Genomic DNA, 19,136 nt, shown 5'->3' with positions numbered 1-19,136 from the left:
ATATAGATGTCAGATTAACTGGACGATAATTGTTGGGATCCTCTTTTCCCCCTTTTTGAAGATGGGGACAACGTTTGCCCGCTTCCAGTCTGCTGGGACTTCTGTTCTCAATGGGTTCTCAAAGATTATTGCCAGTGGCTCTGATATTATATTTGCCAGTTCTTTTAATACCCTTGGATGTAGTTCATCTGGTCCTGGAGATTTATATTCGTTTAGATTAACCAGATATCCCTGTACTATCTCTTTATTTATTCTGTGCTGAAATTCCCCTATTCTGTCCTCCGCTCCATTATCCTCAGGTTGAGCACCCTTTTCCTTTTCTGAGAATAGTGAGGCAAAGAAGGTGTTGAGTAATTCTGCCTTTTCTCTGTCCCCTGTTAGTATTTTGCCATCTTCTCCACACAGTGGCCCTACCATTTCCTTCTTCTTCCTTTTGCTGCAGACATATCCAAAAAAGCCCTTTTTTGTTGTTTTTAACCTCTCTAGCAAGCCTGAGTTCATCCTGCACTTTAGCTTTTCTGACTTTACCCCTAATGTGCTTGCTATTTGTTTGAATTCCCCTTTGGTGATTTCCCCGTTTTTCCTTTTCTTATACATGTTCCGTTTAAAACTTAGCTCAGTTGAAAGTTCCTTAGAGTTTTTTCTATGTGGTCTCTCACACTGTACCATTCTCATTTAAAAGGCAGGTTAAACACCATGAACCAGTGGGTTTCACTAGCCAGATAACAGCATTAAACAAAACATGTTTGCGAAAAGCTGAAATGTCAAACACAGACCCTGCAGTTTCCTCCACAATCTGGAAAAATTATTCTGTGTTACTGCAGCCCACAGAATCCTCAAAATTGCAATGGCCATGGCAAAGCTGGCTGGGGGATGCTGAGAGCTTCAGTCCTAAAAAATAATTTGTTCAAGCCTTGATTACATCATTAATGCCTTTTTTTATTTATTTGTCATTCCTCCCCTCCTTGGTACACATTGAAGGAATAAAATAACCATTCAGAAATTACCTGGCCAGGCTCAAGTGTAATTACATGGGCCTGTGCTTTCTTGAACTGGGGGTAACTTGTCAAATCAGGATTGGCTACATTGACTTGGCTGAACACACTAGACTCTTCATAGGGAATTCTAGTAGGATAGAGAAGAGTGGTATCTTCAGGTGGGTATAAATACCACCTTTTCCTGAAAGCAAAAATGGTGGAGATTCAGAGCCTTCCATTTATGTAAAGCAACTTCAAACAAACAAGACTCCCAGTACAGCCGACCTGCTTTCTCATTAAGAGTTACAAGGAGCTGGAGAGCAAGCCGTTATTAAGTAGCATGATGCAGTAAACAGTTAAGCAACTTTTTTTTTTTTAATAAAAAGAGAATTCAGTGAAAAGCAACACCCTCATAGCCCTTGATAAGTCATGATTAAATTTACTTGGGTACGGCTGTGAAGGAGACAAACGCATAGAACAAACAACAGTGACTCAGTATTGCCTTTATGTTTCAGAAACCCACTGAGTACTGAATTTAATATTGGAGTCGGTTTGAAGTCTTCTTACAATTAAAGTCTTCCAAACAGATCAATAGACTGGCCCATCACAGGCAAGGAAGGGTAGAATTCATTGTATAATTGTGGGGAACCTACAGGTACGATTGCACTTTTTAAACATTTCTACTACATTGACATTTTTTACATATTTCACACATACATTGGCCTGTTACAGACAGGCCAAAATAAAGCTGCTTTGAGTCACTTTGGAGGTATGGTATTTCAATGATGCATGTGTCCTAAGAGTCCAAAAGCTGCACCAAGGCCACACTCCAGTTCTAAGGACTGGAATGCAGCTTTGATGCGGCTTTTGGACTCTTAGGGACGCATGCATCATTGAAATACCATACCTCCAAAGTGTCTCGAAGCAGCTTTATTTTGGCCTGTCTGTAACAGGCCATTATATCCAGTTTTTATTTAACTGCATGCACCTTCTCTTGTAATTTTTTGTGGGGTCCATGGGATGCTGCCTTACATTGAGTCATGCCATTGTTTCATCCAGCCCAGTGCTGTCAACTCTGACTGCGAGGCAGCAGTTCTCCAGGTTTTCAGGCAGGATTATTTCCTGCCCTTTCCTTGCGATACCTGGCAGTACTTGACATGCCATCCTGCTTAATGTTTGAAGTTAGATGTGCTCTGGATGCTATCATGCATTGAAAAGTGGACAGAATATGAGCTCTCAGATCATGTCTCTATTCTAAGGGTGCAGCTACATTGTAGAAATAATTTAACTTTAAGTGCTGAAGCTCCATCCTACAGAATCCTGGGATCTGTAGTTTTATAAAGCCTTTGGCCTTCTCTGCCAAAGCATGCTGGTGCTTCACAAAACCACAAATCCCATGAGTCTGTAGGAAGAAGCCCTGGCAGTTAGTGGGGTCACACTGCATTGTTTCTACAGGTACAGCCTTGCTCTTTGGGGCTTTGGAATGTACTGCCTTCTTGAACTGCTTTTCGAAAGAGCAACTTCCAGATTTGGAATATGAAAATCCTTCTTTCTCTTCTGACTGCAAGTATATGCTGTTACTCTTTTTGCAAATGGAACATCAGAAGTCAAGTAGTCTATCATCTAACTGGGTTCCATGTGCAACCAAGTCACAGAGACTGATGAGCAGCCTTAGCTTTACAGGACAACAAAAGTTGTGCAAGCAGAAAGTTTGACTTCAACCCTTAGCATGCCAGCTCAGAAATTTCAGATACCAAGTGTACTGAAAAGTCTTTACCTGAGGCCCCAGAGAGCCTACAGAAGGAGACAACACTGGGCTAGATAAACAAAGAGACCACACTTAAAAACCACAAGTTCTGGTACTAAAAATAAATTCTAGCTTGTTGTGAATGAGCCAATGTGCTGTTCGTTCATGCTAGCTAATAACTTCCACTTGCAGCAGCAATGGCTCAAGAAACTGCAGATCTTTGGCCATTTACTTGTTTATTGTAACATATGAACTAGAGATGGGAAGAATATAGAATAGTTAGAGACTTATTCTGTACAAAATTCATACTTGGGAATTTTGCACAGAAAGCTATTTTCTGTGCAGGAAAAAAAATCCTGTTTCCTGTACAGAAAATGATGTGATCTATGCAGGTTTTGTGCAGATTAAGTCCCCAACTGTGAATGATCTTTGAAAAATGTTTTCAAAGGCTTTCTCACAGAGAGTAGAAAATATTGAAAAGTACTTATTGTTCCTTTCAGAACAAAATTAGTGAAAAATTACATCACTGGAAATCACATAGCCCTCTGTGTTTTCTCTTGTCCAATAAGTCAGAGACTTTATCCAGAGGTTTTTCAGTTTTGTTTAGCTTATCAGGGAAGAAAACAAGCTAGATAACTGGCTCCCTGCTGAGTTCACATGTCACAAAGTACAAACTATGGTTCAAAGATGGGTGGGTTGTTTAGCTGTTCCCACAACGAATGGGGGCACTGGAACAGTGCACCCAGGCATGCTCTTCATCCTCTGTAAACCAGTATTCCTACACAGTCTTGGCTTATTGTGACACCTGTAATCTGGCACGGTGGAACACATCTTCTTATGCATGTTTAACTGAAAGGAGGTCTCTCTTTCTTCAGTGGGGTTTCACCTAGGTAATTATGCCCTAGGTCAATGATGGCGAACCTATGGCATGCGTGCCAGAGGTGGCACTCAGAGGCCTTTCTGTGGGCACACATGCTATTGCCCTAGCACAGAGTTTGTCAGAGTTTCTTACTAGAAAGCCAGAGGGACGTGGCACTTTGCAATAAATAAGTGGGGTCCTGGTTGCAGTTTGGGCACTCAGTCTGTAAAATGTTCTCCATCACTGCCCTAGGTTGTATTGTGAGTACAACATCAAAGTTAACGTCAGAAATCTTGGGGCCTTGGTTTATTACATTATTTGGTTTATTACAATATTACAACGATTTTAAAAAGGTGTGTGCTTATCTATAATGCTGAATTGTCAGTTCACAAGGCAGGGCAAACAGGCACATAAAATAATTTTATAAGGAGATAAGTCTGAGTGATGGGAATAGTAAAAGCAAAAGTAATTAAAATAACAGCCCACACAGCAAATTCTTGGAATTTAAGAATAGCTACATCATCAACCAAGGAGTGGCAGCCTCCCATTTTTGTTGACAGCATAGTCAGAAAAAAGAGCTACCTATGAAAAAAAATTAAAATTCCTATACCCACTCACTTGGGAGCAAGTGTCTTTAAAATGAATTAGGCATACAAATTAGCAAAGCCATTTGTGCTTTCTGGCTTCTAGTTCTATGCTGCTTCTTTTCCCACCACACACATTATTTTGTTTTCACACTCCTTCACCTTGAAAACACTTCTGTGATGTGGCAGTTCTGGGGGTTCAAATGAACTAAAGAGACTTTTTCTCGTCCCAGCTAAGTTGCTGTAATAACCAAGAAGGAGCATAAAGAGTGTAGACATCTTATAGATAAGGCTGCCAAGTTTGCAGATGACCTCAGTTTACTCAGGCTGTTGAAAACTGAAAAAGACCATGGAAAGCTTCAAAGGTTTTCTTCAGAATGGATGAAAGACAACAAAATGGTCCATAATTTTCAGTTTACATAAGATGCTGGGGTGCTGACCATAGAAGCGAAATGTCACATGTATATACACCATGATGGGGCTCTGAACTTACTGATAAGGCAAGATATATTTAGGGATGGTATACCAATAAGAACAGCTACTCAGTGTGCACCAATAGAGAAAAAGAGAAAACCTATGCTAAGGATTATTCGATATGGGACTTGTAATATTTTGGGTCTATTACAGAGTTATTGAAAAATGCTGGGAAAAAAGCTCTAGACTGCCTCATCTAATAAAAGCATATAATCAAACTGGACAAGTTATTTTTAAAAGAGTAGCCAATTACTTTACCTTACTATTTCTCAAAAATAGAATAGATGCTTGTCTGTTAATTTTTAAAATACCAGATCACAAAATACCACTGGCTTGGTACAAAACACACCTTCCTTCTGTCCACTTTGCTGTTGCCCAACACTAACCAAAGAACATGAGCCACTGGCACAAAGAGAGCAGTATGAACCAGCATTGGCATCCTGTGATATTCTTACGTCACCATTCAGTAAATGGCCAGGGCACAAAAGGATTAACATTATTCCTTGTTATGTGACACCTGCAGTGAAATTTCACTATGCTTTTCTTACCAGTAAAAAATAATTATAAGGCTGCATTTGCACTACAGAAACAATGCAGTTTGACACAACATTAACTGCCATAGCCCAATGCTATGGAACTCTGGGATTTGTAGTTTTGTGAGAAATTTAGCCTTCTCAGTCAGAGAACTCTGGTACCACAATCCACTGCAAACCCCAGAATCCCATAGCATTTACCATGGCAGTTAAAGTGTTGTCAAACTGCATTATTTGTGGAGTGCAAAAGACTCAGCTGTTAACATAATTCCATGAATCAGGTATTCGACTTTCTAACACAGAACCTGCTCTGGAGGAATGTGAAATTTCCATACTGAAATGTAAACAAGGTGTATGCAGAATAAGCTGATCTACTTATTTCAAATTTAACAAGGTCTTATGTGAACAGTAAATATTAAGATCAAATGATAACTCTCCACTCAAATACATTAGTGTTTCTTAATAATGAGTCTGTGTACTTCAGATCACAAAAAAGCATGATTGAATTAAATCATCAATTTAACAGTTAAAAGACAACAGCAATGAGAATCGGTCATGTTTGCTAGAGAGATGGCAAATGTCAATATTTCTTCTTACCTCCCCTGTACTTGTAACACTAAATTGCAGCCATAGGAGTCCAAATGGCATGGAGTGTTTGCTCCTCTTGAGCCAATCCACAGAGTACTTTCTCTTCCATTTCGTCCCTCAAATCCAAAATCAGACCATACTATATCCTGTTGCAAATGGAGAATTCAAACACAATAACATTTTGAATATCCAGCCATGTCCCATCATCTTCTCCTGCATATTTTTCTCTGCATTCTCCAGAAAGCTCTATCAAAGCCTTGGGTCCCATCCTGGCAGAAAGGTCATATATATATAAATAAATAAATATAGCCAATGGAGGAAAGGTTATGGAATCTGCAGTTCAAAACACACCTACTTTACACTGTTTTAGGGTGTAAGTGCTATAGGAAAAAATAAAAATGAAGGATATGAACACTTCAATTAATCAACTGAATTTATATTTATTTATTCATAATTCATAATTAAATTATTTATTTATTAATAATAATTAATAAATTTCTATAGAGAGAGTGGAGATACTTTTGCCATTTGTTAAGATGAGAAAATAAGTTTTAAATTTTGTATTTATAACCCACCTCACCCAACTGGCAATCACTCCTTGTGGTCCATCATTCAGAGAACCATTTGCCAAGTTGTAAGTTTCCTCAATGTGTCTATGAGCATGAAGCATGCTTTGAGGGGCCTATGGATGACGATTTTTATCACATATCCTTAGTACTTGGCAAGAGAATACAGATGAATAAATTGTCTCAGAATGAAAGAACGCTTCCCAAGCAGTTAATCGTGTGTATGGATTCTCTGTATCTAACATCCTGACTTATGATAAGATGAAATTTATCATACATCTATAGTAGATACATGATAAAATGGTTCCCTGTATTCCACTGCTTCTCAGTGTATGACAGGTGTAAGTAGAATAATGTTTCATCCCACTATTCCTGTAATACTCTTGGTTAAAAAAAGAATGGTCTATTTCCAGAATCTCTATTTAGAAAAAGAAAGAAAATAAGCAAAATGTTACCCTACTTTGATGATGATGATGATGATGATGATGATAATAAATAAATTTTATTTGTATACCGTTTTTTCCTAGATCAAAACGGTTTACAGACTATAAAACTATTAAAAACATCTCATAAAAATAGATAAAAACAAGTAATACAATTATACAAATACAATCATTCATAGGGTAAGGCAGAGAATCAATGGCATCAAGAGCGCTCAACTTCATTCTTCGGGGGAGAAGGCTTGGCAAAAAAGAAAGGTTTTAAGCCTCTTTTTAAATGTTTCTAGGGGGGGTCATGAGACAGAGCTCCTCAGGGGGACTGTTCCAAATCCGCGGGGGCCACCACTGAAAAGGCCGTCTGGGATGTGGAAACATATTTGGAAGATGGAATCTCCAACAGATTCTTCCCGGATGTTCTGAGTGTGCGGGGCGGATTGATGAGTGATCAGCTCTAATTTCTGATATTGGGGGACCACTGTTAATGTCACCCATTTCTAGCTGGCTGGCTGTTTTATGTCGTTTTTTAAAGGGGAAATTAATGCCATCTTTATTATCTTGTCCTTAACTTCTTTCTTGAAAAAAATATGATTCACTTCTACCAATATAGAATACATCTACACTGGCCAGATTCCTGAATTTACTCAAATTGAGGTGTCCCCTGAATGGATTTGGCTCCGAGACATTAGTGGAAGGACAGGACAACTTTTACTAATTCCCACTGTATCCTCTTAAGTCCTCCAAAATTTGCTCTAGCAAGCAAGAAGCCTGGGGAGTGGCTGGAGAAATGACTGAAGTTTTAAGAAGCAAGAAGAAAAAGCATGAGTGATCTCAATTTTATTCTTGAATGGAAGGACTCCTTTCTTTTCATGGGCATCCAGTTAGGATCCAAGCCAATGAAAACAAATCTCAAAGAAAGGATCCATAAAACAATTATGGATACTTTAATAAATTGAACAGTATTAATCTGTGAGTGTAGTCAAATAACCTTCAATACCATCAGGTATACAAGTATTAATGAATTTGATTCAAAGTAAAAGAGGACAGGTAGCTACTTGGCTGAAGACCAGTTTTACTAAGGAGAAAGTCATCCAATTATTTTCAAAGGCAAAATCCTTTCAGTGAAATGGTTCCTTTGGCATTGCATAGAAAACTGGTCCACTGACCCTGAGCAAAGTATGAGGTGAAAGACTGAAATTTTTGCCAAGAACATTAAAAGTATTGTGTGGTTTGTTTTTTTTTAAAAAAAGAATCAACGGGGAAATAGTTAACAAAACCAATTCCAAAGTAATGTCCAGATCAAAAGGACAGCAAAAGAAAAAGATGGGCCTTGCCTTTAAAAAAAAAGGAGGGAAAGGCCTCAATTTTGTGCTAAAAATGGTTTATTGTAACATAATATGCTCAATTATTCTAAATTAAGCTTCATCATTAGCAATCTTTTTTTTCTACAATAAAATACTTAAAACTTTTCCAGCCTTCTTCAACAACATACAGCCAGTATAATGGCCTTTGGGGAAGGGGGCTTTCTCTGCAACTTTACACACACACACACACACACACACACACACACACACACACACACACTCTTTTTCACTTATGGGTAGAAACCCCCAAATGGTACACAGCTGTCTAGATGCAGATGTACAATACATTCTGTTCAAGAATTTGGGACAGGATTACCCTGAATGTGTGGGATGTGAAAGCAAGCTATCTTTGCCTGCTCCCACTGTAGTACTCTGTCTGAAGAACAAAATTTGAAGAGGACACCTGTCCTCTATAGGTACAGCCTCGCTACAAAATTGGGAATCCTGGATCATGTGGACAGCCTCGATGCATGGAAAAACTAATGAAGTTGAGGAGGAAAGGCTAGCCTGCTCCTTCCTCCTATGTATTCAAGATAGTCTGACGTCTGGTCATTTGAATAGGACTACAGATTTGTGTAATCACAATCCGAGAGCCAGCATAGTGTACTGATTTGAGTGCTAGATTAAGAAACTGGGATTTGAATTGTCACTCAACCATGGAAACCTAATGTTTGGCTTTGGGCAAGCCGCATGCTCTCAACCTATGTCAGCAGTGAAAGCAATGACAATTTATCTCCTCTGCTATGCCAAGAAAACCCTAAAACAGGATGACCCTAAGTCACACTCATCTTAACAGCACATAGCAACAACACTGTTGGCCTATTTCAATAGCTTATCCAATGATGTCAGCAACTGTACCAGTCCATTTGTGTACAACAGCACACTGGGCTTGTGATACTGAGTCTTCCAAAATGACCTCAAGATCTCTCTTGAGCAGTTAGTGTCAATTCAGATGCAGTCAGTCAACAAGTGATACAAGGATCATTTGCTCCAACATAACCTTGTTGTACTTCATTATTGAATATCATGTGCCACATCACCCTTGAGCATCCAGCATTGTTTCCTGTCTGTTTGGGATTTTATCACCAAGGATCATGTGATAGCATCATGGCTACACAACTGCTCTACCACCCTCCCTAGATTAAACACAATTAATTTAAGCAGCATCTGTCTCAGTATAAATTGTAGGTGTTGTGAAAAACATCCCTTTATATTTATATACTCTTTCTCCTGTAGTTTTTAAAGCAGTTATCCATCCATAAGATGCCACATCCTCTTATCAAAGAAAAGTCCAGAAAGTAGCTAGGGACTCGCTGGTAGATCTCTCGGTAACAAACATAGATCTTCATATCTAATCTACCACCAAAACTGACCTTCACTGAGGCCCTCTACAGACTGGCACTTTGGGCCTGCCTGGGGACAGAGTTGGGGTGTCACATCCAGATGATACACGCCCTGACTCCACCCCCAGGGTACCATGATGCCGTGTGCTCCACCTGGCACACAGAATCATGGCATTCCTCTGGCATTGCGTCCATACGACGTAGCACCAGAGCACCATATAGCTGCGGTGCTGCAGCTATTGCGCCCTTTCCAGGATGCAAAAAGGAGCCTTTTTTATGACTCCGTTTCACGCCCTGGAAAGGCCGGATTTTCAAAGAAAAGTAGAACTAGGGTTAAACCAATTCTCTCTGCTGTAGGTACAAAATATATAAGAATCAGTCTCCCTGATCTGAAATACTTGGGATCCTAAATTTTGGACTTTGGAGTTTTCTGGATTTTTGAATATTTAGATATATATTATGAGATATCTTGGACATGGGACCCAAGTTTAAACATGAAATTCATTTATGTTTGTTATATAGTTATACATATAACCCAACATATAGCCCAAATGTAATTGTATACACCTTATTTTCAATAATTTTGGCATGAAGCAAAGTATGTGCACAATGAACCATCAGAAAGCAAAGGTGTCACTATCTCAACACCCATGTGGACAATTCTGAATTCTGGAGCATTTCAGATTTTGGAATACTATAAGGGAAACTTAACCTGTATGTAGAAGAAACCATAATTGTGAGTTATCATGTTTTTTAAAAGAGAACTTCCTGAAAGGGCAGCTGTTTATATACTTCAGATTTATGTATGTATGTATGTATGTATTTGATTTACATATTTGTTTTTGCATACCAGGGCATGTTTAATTCTTCTCTGTGTGATCCTGGTTGGTACTATTAATCTAATGGGCATTTGGCTCAATGCCACATATCTAAAGCAATGGTTACAATTTATCCCAAACGACAGTTGATCAATTATCACTTTGTTCAACAAGATAGTTAAGCCAGAGTGAAGTATATATTTTAAGAACAGAATAAAAAAGGGTATATCCTTCCCACAAATACTTAAGTACATATGAAGCAGTCTCATATGAAATTGAACCAGAGTATTAGCCAAGCAGAGTAGTGGAGTATTGGGCGTCTTAGAAATGTCTCATCTATGGAGTTGCCATGAATTGGGGTCAACTTGAAGGTTGCTGTTGTGTGTAATTTCTGGTGTATGGAGACCCTAATACTATCCTATCATGGGGTTTTCTTGGCAAACTTCTTCAGAAAGTGTTTGTCATTGCCATCCTCTAAGGCCGAGAGTGACTTGCCCAAGGTCACCCAGTGGGTTTCCATGGCTGACCAGGGATTCAAACCCTGGTCTCCAGAGTCACAGTCCAACACTCAAAACCGCTACATCACGCTGGTTCTCATTAACGGTTTCCTGACACAATACACACACTATCTAACCCCCATCCTCATGGGAGCACCCCTGACCTGTTCATCACATCACTCTCTGTTTCCCACACTCTATTCTCCTCACCTCGGGCCAGTTTCCTCTGTTAAAACTGGATCTGTCACTTCATTTACATACACAAAGTATTTGGAACTTGAATTGACATTTTCACATATGAATGACTTATAGAGGTCTGTCCCTGGCTTTCCAGTCCACTAAATGCATCAGTGAAAGGGACTTAAGTCTATGAAAGCTTATGCTGCAAACTTCTTTCTTTCAGTTAGTCTCAAAAGTGCTACAAGATCTCTCTACATACTAAGAAAAATTACTGTTACATGGTGCCTACTTTCTTATGGAACCTTATCCTTCATGAAAGGGTTGTACAGCAGCAAAGGCATCTATTCCTTATGCCACTGGGGCCCTGTGCAGACCGGCCATTAAGGCCAGCCTGGGGATGGAGTCGGGGTGTTGCGTACACATAACACATGCCCCGACTCTACCCCAGAGTGCCATGATGTCGCACACCACTCCATACGGTGTCACAGTGCTCCTCTGGTGCTGCGTCCTCACAATGCAGCACCAAAGGAGCATCTTCAAGCCACGGTGCTGTGGCTATTGCACCATGGAAAGGCCAGATCAGGGCCATGGCATACGGCTGCCACAGACCTGATCCGGAGCCCCTGAAGGCGGCTGCAGGTCATCACTTAGGGGCGGTCTGCATGGCCCCTAAGTTGGGGGGCGGTTTTTACCCAACAATCAGCAATATTACAGAGCACTCCACTACAGTATGGATTCTCCTAGACTGCTTATGAATAGGTTCAGGGATGAATTTTTGCATATTAAAACCCCCTGAATGTACCCTAACCATCTATAAGATATTGTAAATTCTCTGAAGGTAGTATCTCTTTTTCTGAGATTCAATACTGAGGAATCATCAAGGTGAATGATAACTTTCTAAGTGAATGGAGTAATAGTAGGAGCTTACCTGATTTACAGAAAGAAATAAGAAGCCCAGTACAAACATTTATCAGAAGCTCCAAGAAATCACAAAGGAAAAGTTGTTCATCCAGCTTTCCACGGCCATAAAATTTAAAATCCAATATAACTATTTCAGTGATAAAGTTAAAGGTAATAATCATCCCTACACTTTAATCTCACACCTAAGTAGTTTCTCTGTTCGGTCACAACTTAAGAAGAAAGAGAGTGAATATAATCAATATTAGATTTTTAAAAGCTTATTTTGAAAATGCTTCAGCCACAGTAAATACATGATGTGATTATGGGCCAAATAGTTTTTACCCAATGAACTGAAAAGGAATTGGTAAGTACTAAAATTCTGGCTCAATGGGCTGCATTTTCCTTTTCTCTCTCTCTTTCTTTTTACAATAAAAAGATCTAGAGCTGAAAGAAATGCAGTTTATAAGTACCCCAACCATAACAGATGGCACATTACTTCTGAATTACATTTATTTTGCTTGCTGCTTACAATGGAGCTAATATACCCATATGTCACTTTAAGAGGTCTCATTTCTATTTAAACTTCATGCATATATCTTGCCTCTGATTTATACCTCAAAATTCTGTAATGTAACATCAACTGAACAAAAAATCGGGGGAAAAGCGAGATACTGCTCGTACATTAAAATAATAGAATCATTACCTTAAGTCACACAACTGTAAATGATAAACAGCACAATTTAAATTTCAAACAACTTCTAAATGGCCCTATTAATCATTATGAACAAAAAATGGGGATAGCTACCCTTCTTGTACCCTTCAAGTCACCTTAGTAAAATATCTAAATAAAATCTAAATGAAAACAGCAGATAAGCATGGAAAATTTTAAGAAAAGAAAACTCATCAATAGAAGAGAGTTGCTTGCCTGGTACAGTTACCACTAAGAAGTATCTTTCAGTAACTTTTAAATGCTAATCCACATTGTTATAAAACAGTTTTCAGGCTGAGAATATCCTTCTGTTCAGTGGTATCCAGTGGGTGATAGTTCTGGCATGCTTTGATGCAACATAAATTATTACAGGTTGAGTCTCCCTTATCCAGAATTACAAAATCCAAAACTGTCCACATGGATAGGTGAGATAGTGACACCTTTGCTTTCCAAGACATTGTATTATGTATGAATGAAAAACTCTGAAATTCAAAATTCTTCTGGTCCCAAGCATTTTGAATAAGGGAGACTCAGCCTGCACTGTGATCTGCCACTGGCAACTATTTTTGGTCTGATCTAGCATTTGTGATTAAGATGGCGCTGCTATGGTCAACACTTGGGAAAGCTACTGTTTTGGACTGCAACTCTTGGGAATTCTAGAACCTTTTGTTCAAAAATAACTTTCTCAAGCTCTAAGTATGCAGTAAACTCCCCCCTCACACACACACACTGCATGTTGCCTGCACCTCTCAGGCAGCAACATTAAATACAGGATTAGCTTTTGATACCTAGATCCGAAAGCATTTTTCACAAAGTCCTCATGACACATATGACCTAGGTATTTATTGGTTAACATTTCAATTTAGTCATTTTCTCAAGGTTCCCTCCCAGGTATTATCCAGGCCTAGACTTGCTCAGCAGGGGCTCATGTCTGAAAAAAATGGCTTCAGGCACACATATGTATGCATTCTGATCTTGAAAAAGATGGCACCTAAAACATGTCAGCCTCCTCCCCAAATGATAGCAAGATTGTGTGCATGTGATAGACCTGTTTTAGGATTTTAAAATTTGGTAGGAAGCAATGGGATGAAGTGACCCCAGGGCTTCCAGAAACTGCTCACCCCAACCTAGTAGTGAGGCTTGAGTCAATGACTTCCCAAATTACAGACAGTGAAATGTAGAGGTTAGATTAGAACCAAGGACTCACAGGTTTAAACTCCAAAAAACCCACTGAACTTGGCCCAGCTACTCCCAGTTTAAAATACCCCACCAGGACATTGTGAGTACTGTGTCCAGTTCTGGGCACTGCACTTAAAGCAGAGCATAGACAGGTTCAGAAGAGGACAAAAAAGAGAGAGCCAGTAATGAGGAAAAGTGGTACGAACAGCTGGAATTGGAATTGGGTATCTTTATCCTGGAGAAGCCTGAAAGTGAACACAACATCATTGAATGGCTGTCATGAGCAGAGGTCAAAAGCTTATTCTCAGCTTGTTTCCTGAGAGGGCAGGACTAGATCTAAGGGGAGAAACTCCTCAAAGATACGATCACATAATAGAACCAATGATTCAGCAGGTCATTCTGAATGTCTTTCAGCACGAACTAGTCAGCTAGGATTTTCTAGCTCTGGATTTCCTGCACTGGAAAGGGGTTAGAATAGATGCCTATATGCCTGCTCTGACTTTATTGTTCTCGGAATCTACAGTTGGTCTCTGTTATCCCTGGAGTCAACCATCCACAGCCTGAATTTTTTTTAAAAAAAAAATATTCCAAACAGCAAACTTCATTTTGCCATTTATATAAAGGACACCATTTTACTACACCATTCTATATAATGGGACTTAAACATCTACAGATTTTAGTATCCATGCAGGATCCTGGAACCAAACCCCAGTGAATACCACTGTAAAATGGGAACCAGGCATTAAAAACCATGTACATTATCCTTACCTCCTTGGAAGAAAAGTAGGATATAAATGTGATACATGGAAAAAAAATTGGAAAAAATATTACATCATTTTAATAATACCAGACACTGAATGAATAATAATCAAAAGGTTTTCTGAATGTTCCCATAATGCTGAAGTGATACAGGGCAAGCTTAATAATGTACCTGGAAGTGTTCTGGCTTGTCTTCAAATAATCTAGCAATGTACTTATAATCAGCATAAGTCCAGTATTTATACAAATCATAAGCCTTGAATGGTCCAGAAGAATTAGAAGGCTGTCTTCCAATCCAGGCAAGAAACTCTTCAAGTGTGGCTTCTACATAACTGCACTTGGTTTCAAACAGAGGAGCTAAAGCAATAGAAGAGAGAACATTATATGCACACTGAGCACAACACTAATAATAAAGAATAGATACGAAGCAAGGCAGGTTAGAAGATAAAACAATAATTTTCTGTCTCAGCTCCAATTGCTGGTTAAATGCAATATAAACCACAAATGAAATTATAGCAGCCTGGATGCCTCAGCTGAAAATGCCACACATAAGACAATGTCTGCATCTGGCAGTCTTTTTTTAACTCTCATTTGAACAATAAGAAGATTTTTGTGGTATTCTTGAGGTTCACTTTTTGAGAAGTATGTGGGGGGGGGGGCTCTCTCTTAAAACAGAGAAATACTCAACTAAAAACATAGCCATGTTAGTCTGGATCAGTATGCAAGAAGATCTTGTAGCACATTTGAGACTAACTGAGAGAAAGAAGCTAGTAGCATAAGCTTTCATAGACTTAAGTCTACTTTATTAAATCAAAGAAATACTAAGATATTCTTGGTGCATTTGTAGGAAGGATTAAGCTAGAATTCTTTGGAATATTGTAGAATCCCTTGTAATGAATGCATACTTTCCTTTAAAAATATCTTGGTCTGCTCAGTAACAAAACTGACCCATTTTTTTAATGAATAAACATGCTCATTCATGCTACTTAATCACTCCCGCTTGGTTATTACTGCAAGCAGAAATGGTTAAATAAACCAAAAGTTTACCAAGATGGGAAGAAAAAAACTTATAGGTTGTTATGGAGGTTAAGGCAAATTACATCCTTATTATAATCTGTTTACCAAATTTAGGTAACAATATTTTCCCCATCCAAATAGGTAGTACTCCCTCATTTCACTAACATAGTTTGTAGTTGGCTTTCAGATCAAGGCTAGTTATTGGGGAGAAAACCCAAGGACCAAGATGGCATACTTGCATTTCCAATGGTGCACTTCGTGGTGGTTGCTCCCACCCTCTGGAACTCCCTTCCATGGGAGGCTGGGCTGGCTCCCTCCCTGGTGGCTTTTCGTCAGCCAGCGAAGATGTTTTTATTCCAGCAAGCTTATTAAAATCATGCAGGGCTCGTTTTATATACACTGTATATTTTAAATTTTGTATTTGTAATTTTATATTTTTTATTATTTTAATTGTACAATTTTAATTTTTGTGTTTTCTATATGTTAGCTGCTTTGGGTCCACTTTGGGAGAAAGGCGGAACAAAAATAAAAATAAATAAATAAAATAAATATATGCAACACTATGAGATTTGGGACGCTTTCACTCCCCTTCCCTCTGTAGCTTTCCATGGTAGCAAAAAACCACTCAGTTGGGGGGTGGGTTCCCAACTCTCCAGTACAGGCTTAGGGGTGTATGAGGGCATTACATGGAAGTGGTAATCACATATGCTGCTGGTACCAGTGGGATCCAGTAGAAATACATCACTGGATCCTGGACAAAGGTTGGGTTTAGATATCACTATGTTTCCTACCCCTAAGTTCCTGGTTACTCCAGATACTTTGAACTAAAACTCCAGCAGATCCCTACCACTGACCATGCTGGGTGGGGCTCATGAGAGATTCAAAGCCAAATACCTAGGGATCCAAAGATAATCCCATACCTATCCTAGATTCTTCCAGTTCCTGGAGAAGCTAAGTGGAAACTACAGAGCAGTGTGTACATGACAGTTTCTGGGGGGGAAATTCATGTGTTGTATGCAGGCATGACATACGAATCATGGTATCCCTCTTTGTATCAATCTGCTGAACTCGGAATCAAATGATTTAAGACCAACAGTACAGATATATGGTGTGTTTTATTATTCTGATTCCCAAATATTCCCTGATTTTGGACTTGGTGGCATTCCTTTGAACATCATCGCAAATGGTTTAGGTTTGCCATGTGGATTTGTTATTTGAAGGAAAACATGTTTAATTCCTAGATTGTGGCCCTTTGGATTTAGTCCTCTGTTGGCCCCCAAATTCCTTTCCGGGATCAGGTGCCAATAGGGAAGCCCAGTACATCTCCATGTTGATATGGCAATGGGTCTGTTTTGTGCAATTGATTTTTATCCATATGTTCTGGGGCTCAGTTTTGACTAGCAGCAGCAGGCTCATCTTTCTGAGAATTACTTCCCCTTCCCTTAGTGTAGCGGTTAGCAGCATACATTGGTTAAGTTGCAAATGGAGATGTTTAGGCTGTCAGGATTTTAACTAGTGTTCAGCTTATATACTGTTGAGCTTGTCAAAATGTTAACATTTGGGGATTTAAATACATGTAGTGCATAGACAGATAGTCTGCAGTCATTTTGCCTACCAGGGATGCAGAACAAATGAAAATGTTGGAGAGAAGCACCACACACACACCACACACACACCACCCATATATGAGCATATCTGGAAAGCAGCCTAGGTTGTTAATTTCTTCCAGATAAACATCCTGAAATATCCATTGCCGCTCTATGAAATACAGTTACCTAGTAGCATAACTGAGAAAAGCAATCTTCCCTTGAGATGTTATACAAAATGTTTCTTTGGCTGTTGTTTTTTTCATTTGGAAGGAGTTTACTTTTAGAGCTAAGTTAAAATGAAACCTGACCAAATGCTGCAGACACTATAGTGTTGAACTTATGAATTATGCTTCCTGTTCTAAAATGCATATCACAATCTGTAAATAGAGGTGGGGAAACTTCAACCATCAAGAGTTTTGGCTGCCACTCACACCATTCGGCCCAGTGTAACCATGGTACGGCACTGTGATGCTGCAAAATACATGGGACTTCCTTTCCTTAAAATGGAACACTATCACATATGAAGCCCAAGAGTATGGACTAGAACTAGGAAGCTATTTTACAATGCAATGACTTGACAAGCCCTGCGGCTCATTTTCTATTTTAAAAATTATTTTTATACTCATTCTGAATGTTCTGACTTTGTCTCTTTTTCCAAAGATTAAACCTCCGCGTGAGCATATAAGGCAGCTAGCAAAACAAAAACAAGAATGGCTTTTCCAGTTCAAATGCTATCATGACAAGAGCAGCATCAGGGATGTGACAGCTAGTTTTTCAGAATTATATTCACAGAGCAGATGGTATAGTTTTTGCTTTGTCTTTTGTCACCACTTACTCTAGTTATTTGAAGGAGCCACCATTACAATCATTTTGTTGCATTTCTATATTTTTATATCCTGTCTCTCCACCCGCCCCATTATGTTCTCTTTTCCCATGGCATCCATTTATGATTTTTTTTAAATTACAAAGTTTTTAAAGGAATGGTTGTATTTTATAACAATTTCAGGCTTATTTGAGCAATCCAATCTAACAAATGGATACAAAACTAAAAATATTAACTCACTACCAGTCTGGATAACATTGCATAACTGTGTACATAGAATGGGCTGAACTTAAGAGTGGAATGAATTGCATTTGTAAGGGGAAAGTAATGTGAAGACAGACTTGCAGAGGTCTGCTCCCAAACTGTGAAAGCACTCCCTTTAGAGTCACACTCACGCTTCCCAATCCGTTTGGTACAAGAATGCATGAAGACATATTCAATCTGGCCTTTTATTGCTATCATTTTATTGTTTTATTTGCTTTTAGTGCTGTTTGTTAGCAACCCTTTTTAATGGAAAGCTGGGATAAAATTAATAGAAATAAACACAGCCACATTTGCATATTTGAAATACTGAGAGTGATGAGGAGCGCATGTTGAGAAAACATTATAGCCTGCCTATGCATAAATTCAATTTATACCTTCTTGTGGCATTTTTTTTTTTTTTTTTTTTGGAAAAACATTTTTCACGCACCACACAAGGAGAAAAAAAAGGCTGGGGTTGTTTTTCCTTGCAACACAGCATATATTTCCTGTGGCTAATCAGGACCTTATTTCTCATCAGACGTCGTCCTTCGACCGAAAAACATAATATGAAATTATATCCTGGACCGAACCATTGTGGCGGGGAAAGCAAATTGCAAAGGGCTGCATGAATGGCAATGACAGACAATCATTTTACCTTCCTTCCACTACTCATGTACAGCTGCTTAATATGGCACGCTTTCATTCTCGCAAGCAAGCCGGTGCTCTGAGGGCTCCATTCCTCATTGCTCGGACTGCATGGGATTGCTGCCATCCCAACCTCATACATTTGTTCTAATTTCTTCAGAAAAGAACAAACTCCTATCACTGTCATTTTCTATTTGACCGCTTGGATAACTTGCTTTTATCAAGTTTATTGACTAAGAATATGAGACAAACTGGGAAGTCAGCAATACAACTTTAAATTTAGCTGGGTGCTGTAGTAAGAGCTC

At 39.0% G+C, this 19,136-nt stretch overlaps 1 protein-coding gene across 6 annotated transcripts in view; it reads right to left on the bottom strand.

Annotated features, from left to right (window-relative positions):
* Window positions 1–19,136, bottom strand: part of HSPBAP1 (HSPB1 associated protein 1) — a 109,235-nt gene that overhangs the window by 37,331 nt on the left and 52,768 nt on the right. For all 6 annotated transcript variants that reach the window (XR_006101352.1, XR_006101354.1, XR_006101353.1 and 3 more), the window contains 3 exons: window positions 14,687–14,871; window positions 5,772–5,908; window positions 1,008–1,179 (listed from right to left, as the gene is read on the bottom strand). Coding sequence is in view for 1 of the 6 variants with exons in the window: in XM_042445082.1 (XP_042301016.1) it covers window positions 1,008–1,179; window positions 5,772–5,908; window positions 14,687–14,871 (494 nt within the window). In the remaining 5 variants the exon portion in view is untranslated. The remainder of the gene's footprint in view (window positions 1–1,007; window positions 1,180–5,771; window positions 5,909–14,686; window positions 14,872–19,136) is intronic.

The sequence above is a fragment of the Sceloporus undulatus genome, chromosome 1, assembly GCF_019175285.1.
Source record: "Sceloporus undulatus isolate JIND9_A2432 ecotype Alabama chromosome 1, SceUnd_v1.1, whole genome shotgun sequence".
Taxonomy (NCBI): Eukaryota; Metazoa; Chordata; class Lepidosauria; order Squamata; family Phrynosomatidae; genus Sceloporus; species Sceloporus undulatus.
The sequence above is the reverse complement of the archived record's forward strand: the minus strand, read 5'-3'. Positions and strand labels throughout refer to the sequence as shown.